Consider the following 13,129-nt stretch of genomic DNA (forward strand, 5'->3'; position numbering starts at 1 on the left):
TTCAACCATAAGAGGACGCTGTTTCTCAGCACAAATGAAAGACTGCAGTAGATAGCTCAGATGGGGGCGGAGCTACAGGCTGATAAAAAGAAGTACATCACAGGAAGTAGAGGAGCAGCCATCTTGGAAGTGGTTGGCAGTTGGCAGTGAATGAATACAGAGACAGAGGACGTGCAGAAGAGGGAAGAGATAATATTTGCGACTAGAAATCTATCATCTTGATCAGAGCTGTGACACTGTTTCCGTATCCTTACCAGTTGGGAGAAGATTGCTGAAAGAACGCTTTTGCGAAGTTGATAGGACGTTGCCAAGGAGACAAGCCACAGTGACCAGCAGTACTGCTCAGCTGTTGCAGTGGTCTCTCATCTGACTTTGTACTTCAGACATATTGTCCAGAGCAGACCCGGGACGGTAAGATAAGTAAGGCCCACTGCGCCATCGCAGTGGGTAACCGTGCACGCACCTCACATCAGTTTGGCGCCAGAATATTTGAGACTGAGGCAGGGCCTGTAGTTAGTTTAGTTAGGCATAGTAACACTGTCAGGCCACAGTTACTGCCACAATCACCATTTGGTACCATCGTTTCCAAGACTACATTATTTAGTTCTTTGCCATTGAGGTTTCTCTGTGGACCACAACGACCTCACACCCGGATGTTACTAAGACCCATCACAGACTTTAGGGCATAATCGAGCTCATCCAGGAGGGAACTTGTGTTGGACAAAATATCTGTTATTTATGTTTTTATGCTCTTTGCTAAGTCATTGTATATACTAAATTGTTTGGTTATTCAAGGTGAATCGTGGGACAAAGCCTCCATTAATGGGCACTATATTTATATTGGGGCAGAGGAATAGTCAATTGGGGGTTAGAGTAAATTTATTTTAAGTTTGTAAACTGTTGTGCTATACCGTGGGCGGCTTGTATTTCACACCCATCCAATTTTTTTCATGTTTAAGGGTATTAATAGGTAGTTGGCGGTTGGAATATCCGGTCATGCCTGTAGGTAACATATAGTGTATATATTGTAGCAGTCTCATGTTGTAAGGGGCCACCCTGTATAGCACAAGGGTCTCAGCCTCTTCGCTGAGTGTTTGTGGATTTTCCCTGAGTGTCTTCCCCTGTTTTGATTGCATTCATATTCAAATCTTATCACTTCTGTCGCACATTCCTCTATGGTCGGTGGAGAGGAGTCTTGCCAACGTTGTGGGATCACTGTCTTGGCGGCCTGGAGGAGATGTCCCGTGAGGGATTTTTTATACGTTTATAAATCATTTTTTTCCGACGCTGTCATATACTGTAGCGTGATCATCGGTATACGGTGTATACCGGTGATCACGTGATCGGGGACCGGAAAAAACGGCCTGAATCATGATCTCCAGGCTCTCAGCTACCCCCGGTAGCTGAAACCCCGGAGATTTTCCGTCAGTGGGGGGGCGCTACAGGCTTTTTTCGGCCTGATGTCTCAAAGCGTCGGTACAGAACAAGTACCCTGTTTTTCCGACGTCTTGAGACGTTGGGTTAAATGATTGTTCAAACCATCTGCGCCATTTGTGCATTAGGGTGGGGCCAGTCATTCATGCAGCTCTTACTTTTTGGGTACGGCTCCACTTGTGCATAGCTTCCGACGCGATATGCTAATGACCTTCTGCTGCGAGCGTCAGCCAAGGGTCATGTGACTGTGATACAATTTTGCGATCATATTACAGCTGCGGAAAAGAGGGAGGGAACGCTTTCTCCCCATCTCCTCCCCGGCCTGTCTCTAAACATCTCACTGCGGACGGATGACATGCGAGTGCAGTGCGATGTTTCACACACTCCTATAGACTTGTATGGGGGGTGGAGGTGGGTGAGCCAAGAATCGCTGCCAAATACAGGAGGCTGTGATTCATTCTGCAGAGAGAGAAATCCGATGTTTTATCAGATTGAACTCGTCCGTGCAAAATGCAAGTGGAACCGAGGCCTAGCACGGATATCTCGGCTGAGTCACTACTTTGCAATTTTGATCTCCGTAAGATGAGCAATGGATCAGTGCTGTATCTGCAATGCTGGTAGAGATATGGATACCAGTAATCAGGATGGAGCTCAATAGTTCCTTGGCTGGTGAGATGCCAAACAAAAACACAAGATATGTTCTTGGCAGAGAAAGGTTGGGAGAAAAAAAAAAAATGACAGTGTAAATTACAGTAATTTGTGGATTTTACATGAGGAACAGCCATACCAAATACATATATGTTATCATTCAGTTACAGCTCCAGTCATCCTTGTGGCCAGTTAAAATGGATTTTACTCATTTATATAGAGCCATTCATTCCACAGTGCCTTACAGATGTGACCATCTCTGTCCCCATTGGGGCTCACAGTATAAATTCCCCATCAGTAGGTCTTTAGCATGTCAGAAGAGCCTGGAGGAAACCCACGCATACATGGGGAGAACATACAAACTTCTTGCAGATGTTGTCTTTGGTGGAATTTGAACCCAGAACCCCAGCATTGTAAGACTGCAGTGCTAACCACTGAGCTACACAATATATTTTATAGGATCAGTCACAGAGGTGTATATAACCTTTACTGTACCTTAGATTTTAGATGAAGGCTTTTCCAGCCAAGATCTAAACTGGAAAGAAAAGAAAACTCATGACACATTCCACTCTGTGTGTACAGGTCGGTACATAGCCTTTATAGTTCTACTAGAAGGTGGCCCGATTCTACGCATCGGGTATTCTAGAATTTACGTATTGTGTAGTTAATGTATGATTTTTGTTTATATATATATATATGTTATATATATATATATATATATATATATATATATATATATATATATATATATATATATATAAATAAATATAGATAAATATAGATGTTGTTGTGTGTAGTTACCAAGTGTTTGTGTAGGGCTCTGTACATGTTCTGGGTGTTGTCTGGGTGTGACGGGGGGTGAGAGCGGTGTTGTATGTGTGTTGCGTTATTTGTGGAGCGCTATGTGTCTGTAGCATTGTGTGTGTGTGTGTGTGTTGCGCGGTTTGTGTGGGTGTGGTGTGTTTTGGGGGGGAGGTATGTTTTGTGCAATGTGTGTGTGTTGCGTGGTATGTGCGTATATTTATGTATGCCACGGTGTTTGTGTGTTGGGTGTTGTGTGTGTGTGTGCAGCGTTGTCTGTGTGTGTGTGGGTGTCTGTGTACGGCGGTGTTTGTGGTTCCCAGTGTGTGTGTGTTGGGGGGAGGTGTGCACCTCCCATCGTGCTCCATCCCCTATGCTGCGCACCCCCCATCGTGCTCCATCCGCCATGCTGCGCACTCCCAAACGTGCTCCATCCGCCATGCTGCGCACTCCCAAACATGCTCCATCCGCCATGCTGCGCACTCCCAAACGTGCTCCATCCCCCATGCTGCACACCCCCCATCGTGCTCCCAGCCTCCCCCAGCATCAGCCTCCCCCTCCCAGCATCAACCTCCCCCAGCATCAGCCTCTCTCCTCCCAGCCTCAGCCTCTCTCCTCCCAGCCTCCCTCCTCCCAGCCTCCCCCCTCCCAGCCTTCCCCAGGATCAGCCTCTCTCCTCCCAGTCTCCCTCCTCCCAGCCTCCCTCAGCATCAGCCTCCCTCCTCCCAGCCTCCCTTAGCATTAGCCTTCCCCTCCCAGCCTCCCTCAGCATCAGCCTTCCCCAGCATCAGCCTCTCTCCCCCCAGCATCAGCCTCTCCTTCCAGCCTCCCCCTCCCAGCCTTCCCCAGGATCAGCCTCTCTCCTCCCAGCCTCCCTCAACATCAGCCTTCCCCTCCCAGTCTCCCCCAGCATCAGCCTCCCCCTCCCAGCCTTCCCCAAGATCAGCCTCTCTCCTCCCAGCCTCCTCCAGCACGCCGTGCTCCTCTGCCGACACTCACAGATCCGATCGCATACACTCACACACACTCAAATCGCATACACTCACACACACACACTCACACTCACAACATCCGGAGATACCACATGCTTCTGGCCATGTGATCCTCCGGCAGGTCCTGGAAGGTCACAACAGCACAGTATCGAGGCCGAGAAGCAAGCGATATCTCCGGATGCTGTGAGTATGTGGATGCGATGTGATGTGTGTGTGAGGTGTGTGTGTGAGAGTGAGCCGGTGTACACTGGTAACTATGATACACATCGGGTAACCAAGGGACCTTAGTTACCCGATGTGTATAATGGTTACCAGCGTTCACGGGCTCCGTCAAGATCCCAGCATCGCAAGGTTACGTCTGCGATATCCCAGGATGTTGTGAGTGTGTGGATGTGATGTGTGAGGTGTGTGTGAGAGTGAGTGTGATCTGATGTGTGTGTATGTACTCACCTGGGAGTCGGAGCTCCGTGTCAGTTGGGCCAGAGCGAGCGTGCATTGCTTGAGGGGGGCGGGGCCTGCAGAGAGCCAGGGCGAGAGGCCAATCCGTGTGGGGGGCGGGGCCATGGCGAGCCCAGCGGCCAATCAGCTTTGTGTCACCGCAAGGACACAAGTTTGGAGCATGACAGACAGACAGACAGACAGACAGACAGACAGAATAAGGCAATTATATATATAGATGTTTAGTGCTCTTCCATTTTTAGGAGACCCAAAGCTGGATTTACACATTCACATTTTGAGCTAAGCACGAAAGTATTGATCCTTCATTCCTTTTGGATCCTTTCTCATGTTTGAATAAACAAAACTATATAAAAGAGGCACGTGTCATTCCAGCCTAATCCCTGATTCTTGCCTCACCCAAAACGATTGTCGACTATGGAAGAGAAAAGATCCAACATATACAGTGTGTCCACCCATATCCTGTCCACCGCCATTAACGTGAGAACGGCGGCAGCTATAGGCATAGAAGTGGTGTCTAGGTATAGTAAAGTAGCCATGCGCTATGCAATGAAACCACCTATTGCGTCACCTGGTGGAAAACACCAGAGTTAGCATTTTTATGTCAAAAACGGAATGATATAGAGAAAAAAAGTGAATTAAAAAATTGTAGGGCATCATCAATTCAATACGAATCGACACCTTGCATACAGAAATGCTATGATATGAAACCCATGAACCCCCCAAAACATTGAATGCTGGTCACGCATATGGCGTTCCTTTAACTTTGAGGCTCAAAGTACCCACCATCAGCTGCAATGCACATCTGGACTCTGGACAGCATACTGTATCTTGCTGCACGTTATGCAATATGGTAGGTGACACGTTTGCACAAGCATCTGTGATACGTCGTCGTAGGTCCTGCAATGTTGGTGGAGGGGTCGCATACACCTGCTGTTTGATGTGACCTCACAGAAAGAAGTCCAATGGGGTCAGGTCAGGTGAGCGTGGAGGCCACTCCACACAGCCACCATAACCAATGACTTGTAGGAAGGTCTCCATGAGGTATCGCTTCACGTCCGCAGCCTTGTGAGTTATACACGTTCTAATCATAGCATTTCTGTATGCAAGGTGTCGATTCGTATTGAATTGATGATGCCCTACAACTTTGTAATTTACTTATTTCTCTCTCGTTCCGTTTTTGAAATAAAATGCTAACTCCGTTGTTTTCCACCAGGTGACGCTATAGGTGGTCTCATTGTGTAGCGCATGGATACTTTACTATACCTAGACACCACTTCTATGCCGATAGCTGCCGCCGTTCTCATGTTAAAGGCGGTGGACAGGATATAGGTGGACACACTGTATAAAGACCTGATTGTTGGCCAATATCCACCAATAAACACTGAAAGCTCACTATGAAAATTGAATTGAAAGGCGGTCATCTCGGGAGAAGGTCTTCAAAGAATGTTTAATATATAAAGGGCTTTGGAGAGATTTTACTGTATCTGTTTGTGGCTGCCATTTTTGCACGTACAATCCAGGTCCGCAGGATACAGACTCTTTCAGTCATTGCGCGCACAATGAATATACCGTATTTTTTTAATTATAAGACGCATGTCTCCTCCCAAAAATTTGGGCGGAAAATGGGCGAGTCTTAAAAACCGAATGTAGCTTACCAGGAGGTGGAGAATTGGCACAGGGGGGCTGTGCGTGTAATCAGCCACCTCCAAAAAGCACAGACCCCACCACACCACCGCTGCCGCGGTGGTTGAGTGGACTCACAGGAGTATAAGATGGACCCCGTTTTTTTTTTTTTTTTCTCTCTAAATTTGGGGTGCGTCTTATAAGACGAAAAATACGGTAATCTGATTTAGGTGGCACTGTTCTCTAGATTTAGGTGGCACTGTTCTCTAGATTTAGGTGGCACTGTTCTCTAGATAGATGTTCTGGCATTTATTCTTTATAACAATACAGTCATGATAAAAACAAAACTCTTGAGAACAAATATTCGGGACAAACGATAGCATAAATGCACCTTTTCGGAGTTTAATAACGTTGTTGTCCACTAGGAAACACATTTTGAATAAACATGACACGAAGAAAATAAAAAAAAAAAAATAAAAAAAAATAATAGTAAAACTTGGTTACTAAGAAAAAAAATAAAAATCTAAAAATACCAGCTGCACACTAGCCATGGCAAGTATATGGGCTTAACAAATGTCATGGTAGTCAGACCTTGCAGCAGCTTTTAACTACATTATACATAAATGCAGTAAGATCTAGACGTGTTGTAGTGGGAACGTGAAACCTGATCACGGAATCGATAATTAACACCATGCACAGCTCAAAGTCACACTCATAATATTTTACCATACTGTACAGTAATAAATAATGCCAAATATACAGCCACAGTCTTTTACAGTCATGACTACATATGGGCTTCTTTATGTTAGTGGTACTACTAAAGTGAAGCTACGCAGAGCCGTTCTCACCTGGAGAGTGGAGCCTGTGCTAAGTCAAATCAGAAAACAAGATACCCAACTGAAGAATAAGTCGCCATTGGCCAAGTTTATTGTCCTTTATTCAAAGATTTTTCTATGAAGATTTCATAGTTTTTAGATAAAGGCCAAGTGTGTGGAGTCCCTTTAAATTACTGAAAACCTGATATTTCCAGTCTGATGCTGGAATTAAAACTTCGGTTGGTACAAGGAAACGCGTCCACTAAGGCACCCTGACGCTATCTGACAGTGTGTAGGAGAAAACTTGGTTGTCAGGACCACATCCTTATGAGAATATAGGGAGCGGATTTCTTGTAAAGTCCCGGCTTCTTTGGGCATACAGTCTACAAGCTCACTGCATTGGGAATCAAATCCCAACAACCGGATTCCATATCCATGAGGGGAGGCAATCATACGTCCATCTGGGCTAAAACAGAGTTCTTTAATGTAGCCCCGGCCAACATTGGCCTCTTCTATGTAATGCGTTAACCGCAAAGAACAGCGTGGAGAGATGGGGCGTACGGGAGCGCCTTCTTGGAACTCGTACACACAGGTCCACTGATAAGAAAAAACACAGGAAAAGTATTAGATCAGCTCAGAATTATTCTATACAATGCTTTATTTCTAAACTTATTGCATTGCTCACATCTGGCAAAATTGTCAATTCACAGGAAAGAAGGGAATTTTGTTTACTTACCGTAAATTCCTTTTCTTCTAGCTCCTATTGGGAGACCCAGACAATTGGGTGTATAGCTACTGCCTCCGGAGGCCACACAAAGTATTACACTTTAAAAAGTGTAACCCCTCCCCTCTGCCTATACACCCTCCCGTGCATCACGGGTCCATCAGTTTTGGTGCCAAAGCAGGAAGGAGGAAAACTTATAAATTGGTCTAAGGTAAATTCAATCCGAAGGATGTTCGGAGAACAGAAACCATGAACCAAAAGAACAATTCAACATGAACAACATGTGTACACAAAAGAACAAACAGCCCGAAGGGAACAGGGGCGGGTGCTGGGTCTCCCAATAGGAGCTAGAAGAAAAGGAATTTACGGTAAGTAAACAAAATTCCCTTCTTTGTCGCTCCATTGGGAGACCCAGACAATTGGGACGTCCAAAAGCAGTCCCTGGGTGGGTAAAAGAATACCTCGATAAAAAGAGCCGTAACACGGCCCCCTCTTACAGGTGGGCAACCGCCGCCTGAAGGACTCGCCTACCTAGGCTGGCATCTGCCGAAGCATAGGCATGCACCTGATAGTGTTTCGTGAAGGTGTGCAGACTCGACCAGGTAGCCGCCTGACACACCTGCTGAGCCGTAGCCTGGTGCCGCAATGCCCAGGATGCACCCACGGCTCTGGTAGAATGGGCTTTCAGCCCTGAAGGAATCGGAAGCCCAGAAGAACGGTAGGCTTCAAAAATCGGTTCCTTGATCCACCGAGCCAAGGTAGACTTGGAAGCCTGCGACCCCTTAGGCTGGCCAGCGACAAGGACAAAGAGCGCATCAGAGCGGCGCAGGGGCGCCGTGCGAGACACGTAGATCCGGAGTGCTCTCACTAGATCTAACAAATGCAAATCCTTTTCACATTGGTGAACTGGATGAGGGCAAAATGAAGGTAAGGAGATATCCTGATTGAGATGAAAAGTGGACACCACCTTAGGGAGAAAGTCCGGGACCGGACGCAGAACCACCTTATCCTGGTGAAATACCAGGAAAGGGCCTTTGCATGACAGCGCTGCAAGCTCTGACACTCTACGGAGTGAAGTAACCGCCACTAGAAATGCCACCTTCTGCAAAAGACGTGATAGAGAGACATCCCGCAGCGGCTCAAAAGGTGGTTTTTGAAGAGCCCGTAGAACCATGTTGAGATCCCAGGGTTCCAGCGGACGCTTGTAAGGTGGGACTATGTGGCAAACTCCCTGCAGGAACGTGCGGACCTGCGGAAGCCTGGCTAGACGCTTTTGAAAAAACACGGAAAGCGCCGAGACTTGACCTTTGAGAGAGCCGAGGGACAAACCCTTGTCCAAGCCCGATTGAAGGAAGGAAAGAAACCTGGGTAAGGCAAACGGCCAGGGGATAAACCCCCTCTCAGAGCACCAGGCTAAGAAGATCCTCCAAGTTCTGTGATAGATCTTGGCTGACGTTGGCTTCCTGGCCTGTCTCATAGTGGCAATGACATCTTGAGACAACCCTGAGGACGCTAAGAGCCAGGACTCAATGGCCACACAGTCAGGTTGAGGGCTGCAGAATTCAGATGGAAAAATGGCCCTTGAGATAGCAAGTCTGGTCGGTCTGGGAGCGCCCACGGTTGCCCCACCGTGAGATACCACAGATCCGGGTACCACGACCGCCTCGGCCAATCTGGAGCGACGAGGATGGCGCGGCGGCAGTCGGACCTGATCTTGCGCAACACTCTGGGCAGCATTGCCAGAGGAGGGAATACATAAGGCAGTTGAAACTGCGACCAATCCTGAACTAAGGCGTCCGCCGCCAGAGCTCTGTGGTCCTGAGACCGTGCCATGAATGCCGGGACCTTGTTGTTGTGCCGAGACGCCATGAGATCGACGTCCGGCGTTCCCCAGCGGCAACAGATCTCTTGAAACACGTCCGGGTGGAGAGACCATTCCCCCGCGTCCATGCCCTGGCGACTGAGGAAGTCTGCTTCCCAGTTTTCTACGCCCGGAATGTGAACCGCGGAGATGGTGGAGGCTGTGGCCTCCGCCCACAGCAGAATCCGCCGGACTTCTTGGAAGGCTTGACGACTGCGTGTGCCGCCCTGGTGGTTGATGTACGCAACCGCCGTGGCGTTGTCCGACTGTATGCGGATCTGCCTGCCCTCGAGCCACCGATGGAACGCCTTGAGGGCTAGATACACTGCCCTTATCTCCAGAACATTGATCTGAAGGGAGGACTCTGTCGGAGTCCAGGTTCCCTGAGCCTTGTGGTGGAGAAAAACCGCTCCCCATCCTGACAGGCTCGCGTCCGTCGTGACCACAGCCCAGGATGGGGGCAGAAAGGATTTTCCTTTCGACAGAGAAGTGGGGAGAAGCCACCACTGAAGAGAGGTCTTGGCTTCCAGAGACAGAGAGACGTTCCTGTCCAAGGATGTCGGCCTCTTGTCCCATTTGCGGAGAATGTCCCATTGGAGTGGACGCAGATGAAATTGCGCAAATGGAACTGCCTCCATTGCTGCCACCATCTTCCCCAGGAAGTGCATGAGGCGCCTCAAGGGGTGCGACTGTGCCTGAAGAAGGGATTGTACCCCTGTCTGCAGCGACCGCTGTTTGTCCAGCGGCAGCTTGACCATCGCTGAGAGAGTATGAAACTCCATTCCGAGGTACGTCAGTGACTGGGTCGGAGACAATTTTGACTTTGGAAAATTGATGATCCACCCGAACCTCTGGAGAGTCTCCAGAGCAACGGTCAGACTGTGTTGACAAGCCACCCGTGAGGGTGCCTTGACTAGGAGATCGTCTAGGTAAGGGATCACCGAGTGGCCCTGAGAGTGAAGGATCGCTACGACGGATGCCATGACCTTGGTGAAGACCCGTGGGGTTGTCGCCAGGCCGAAAGGCAGTGCCACAAACTGAAGGTGTTCGTCCCCGATGGCGAAACGCAGGAAGCGTTGATGCTCTTGAGCGATCGGCACATGGAGATAGGCATCTTTGATGTCGATTGATGCTAGGAAGTCTCCTTGGGACATCGAAGCGATGACAGATCGGAGGGATTCCATGCGAAACCTCCTGGTTGTCACATGTCTGTTGAGCAATTTAGGTCCAAAACGGGACGGAATGAGCCGTCCTTTTTTGGCACCACGAACAGATTGGAGTAAAAACCGCGACCGCGTTCCTGAAGGGGAACGGGGATCACCACTCCTTCTGTTTTCAGAGTGTCCACCGCCTGAAAAAGTGCAACGGTCCGCTCGGGGGGCGGAGATGTTCTGAAAAAACGAGTCGGAGGACGAGAGCTGAACTCTATCCTGTAACCGTGAGACAGAATGTCCCTCACCCAACGGTCTTGGACATGTGGCCACCAGGCGTCGCAAAAGCGGGAGAGCCTGCCACCGACCGAGGATGCGGTTCATCCAACCGCTCGCCAAACAGTCGGTCGCCAGAAAAAGGCAAACCGGTCAAGAACTTTTTGGAAGCAGAGTCTGCCTTCCATTCGCGTAGCCACATGGCTCTGCGGACTGCCACAGAATTGGCGGATGCTACCCCTGTACGGCTAGCAGAGTCCAGGACAGCATTCATGGCGTAGGATGCAAATACTGACGCCTGAGAAGTCAAAGATGTTACTTGTGGCGCAGCGGTACGGGTGACCGCATTAATCTCAGACAGACAAGCTGAGATAGCCTGGAGTGCCCACACAGCTGCAAAGGCTGGGGCAAAAGACGCGCCTATGGCTTCATAGATGGATTTCAGTAGGAGCTCTATCTGCCTGTCCGTGGCATCCTTGAGCGATGCACCATCAGCCACTGCTACTACGGATCTAGCCGCCAGTCTAGAGACTGGAGGATCCACCTTGGGACACTGAGCCCAACCCTTAACCACGTCAGCGGGGAAGGGGTAACGTGTGTCATTAAGGCGTTTAGTAAAGCGCTTGTCCGGGAAAGCCCTGTGCTTCTGGACAGCATCTCTAAAGTTAGAGTGATCGAAGAAAGCACTCCGTGTACGTTTAGGAAACCTAAACTGGTGTTTCTCCTGTTGTGAAGCCGAATCCTCTGTAGGCGGAGTTGGGGGAGACAGATCTAGCACCTGGTTGATGGACGCTATAAGATCATTTACTATGGCGTCCCCTTCAGGTGTATCCAGATTGAGAGCAACGTCAGGATCAGAGTCCTGATCTGCGACCTCCTCCTCCTCCTCTAGAGAATCCTCAAGCTGAGACCCCGAACTGCGTGAAGAAGTCGGGGAAGATTCTAAGCGAGCCCGCTTAGCTGGTCTGGGACTGCGGTCCGTGCCGGAGTCCTGCACGTAATAACTAGAGGCCACACCAGGAACACGCTTAGTCGCAGACCGAGAGGGGCCTGGGGGTGATCCCGCAGTGCCCGGGGCCTGTATAAGGGCCGGTCTGGACTGCAAAACCTCTAGAAACTTAACAGACCATTTATCCATAGACTGAGTCATGGAATGAGAAAGCGACTCAGAGAGTTTGTCAGCTAAAACAGCAAACTCTGTCCCTGCCATCTGGACAGGGGGGGCCGGTGGTTCTACCTGGGCCGAGGGACCCCCTAGTGCCTCAGGCTGCGGCTGAGCGAGTGCCACAGGGGCCGAGCATTGCTCACAGTGAGGGTAGGTGGAACCTGCAGGTAACATAGCCGCACAAGAGGTACAGGTAGCAAAATAACCCTGTGCCTTGGCCCCCTTGCTCCTTGTGAACGACATGCTGTTGTCTCCCAGGAGCGTGATCACTGAGGGTATATAGCCACAAGTTAACAATACAGCTGAACCGGAAAAGTATACAAATATAATGTATCTATATACAGGTCAGCACCCCAGGGGGACCAGCACCGGTAACCGGTGTGGCTTACCAACCGCTCCAGCGGTGTGTGGCCACCAGATTCCCTTTCTGCCTCGGGTCTCCCAGAGCTGCAGCCAGACGTCCTCCACCGGCAGGATGTGTTAAAACATGGCTGTCGGCGTTCACAGGGGAGGAGGGAGCCGTGGGCGGACTTACAAAAGTGCGGGAATCTGGTGCCCCATAGGGAATAGTGAGGGGGGAGGAGGACAGCTATGTGTGCTCCAGCCCTCACTGTCGGCGTCAGCCCGACCGTCCCGCCCTTGCCCCTGACTGGCAGGCCCGTGGGCGGGCGTTTAATGTACTAGGCCGCAAAAGCCGGGGACTAAAGTAGAAACCGCGGCCGACAAGCAGGCATGGCCGGCGCGGTAGTCCCGGACAAAAAACAAACACTGCAGGCGCTGCAGCGTCTGAGGCCCAGGTGCTCCATGCACCGTCCCAAAGGGGACACAGAGTACCTGTAGTTGCAGGGCCTTGTCCCTGACGATACTCAGTCTCCTGTCCGGCAGATACCACCAGGGGCTGCGGAGGGAGCCCGGTCCCAGTGTCTGGATGACCGGTTAGGATCCCACTTCACCCAGAGCCCCTAAGGGATGGGGAAGGAAAGCGGCATGTGGGCTCCAGCCTCTGTACCCGCAATGGGTACCTCAACCTGAACAACACCGCCGACTCAGTGGGGTGAGCAGGGAGCATGCCGGGGGGCCCTGTTAAGGGCCCTCTTTTCTTCCATCCGAAATAGTCAGCAGCTGCTGATGACTAAAATGTGGAGCATTGTGTGCATGTGTGCCTCCTTCAACACAAAGC

At 49.9% G+C, this 13,129-nt stretch overlaps 1 protein-coding gene across 1 annotated transcript in view; it reads right to left on the reverse strand.

The window, feature by feature from the left end:
• Positions 1 to 6,339: 6,339 nt before the first annotated feature.
• Positions 6,340 to 13,129, reverse strand: part of DCAF10 (DDB1 and CUL4 associated factor 10) — a 29,565-nt gene continuing 22,775 nt past the window's right edge. Inside the window, exon 7 of the mRNA XM_075338703.1 lies at positions 6,340 to 7,369. Within this exon, the coding sequence (XP_075194818.1) occupies positions 7,001 to 7,369 (369 nt within the window). The 3' untranslated portion in view covers positions 6,340 to 7,000. The remainder of the gene's footprint in view (positions 7,370 to 13,129) is intronic.

This window comes from Anomaloglossus baeobatrachus, chromosome 1, assembly GCF_048569485.1.
Source record: "Anomaloglossus baeobatrachus isolate aAnoBae1 chromosome 1, aAnoBae1.hap1, whole genome shotgun sequence".
Classification (NCBI taxonomy): Eukaryota; Metazoa; Chordata; class Amphibia; order Anura; family Aromobatidae; genus Anomaloglossus; species Anomaloglossus baeobatrachus.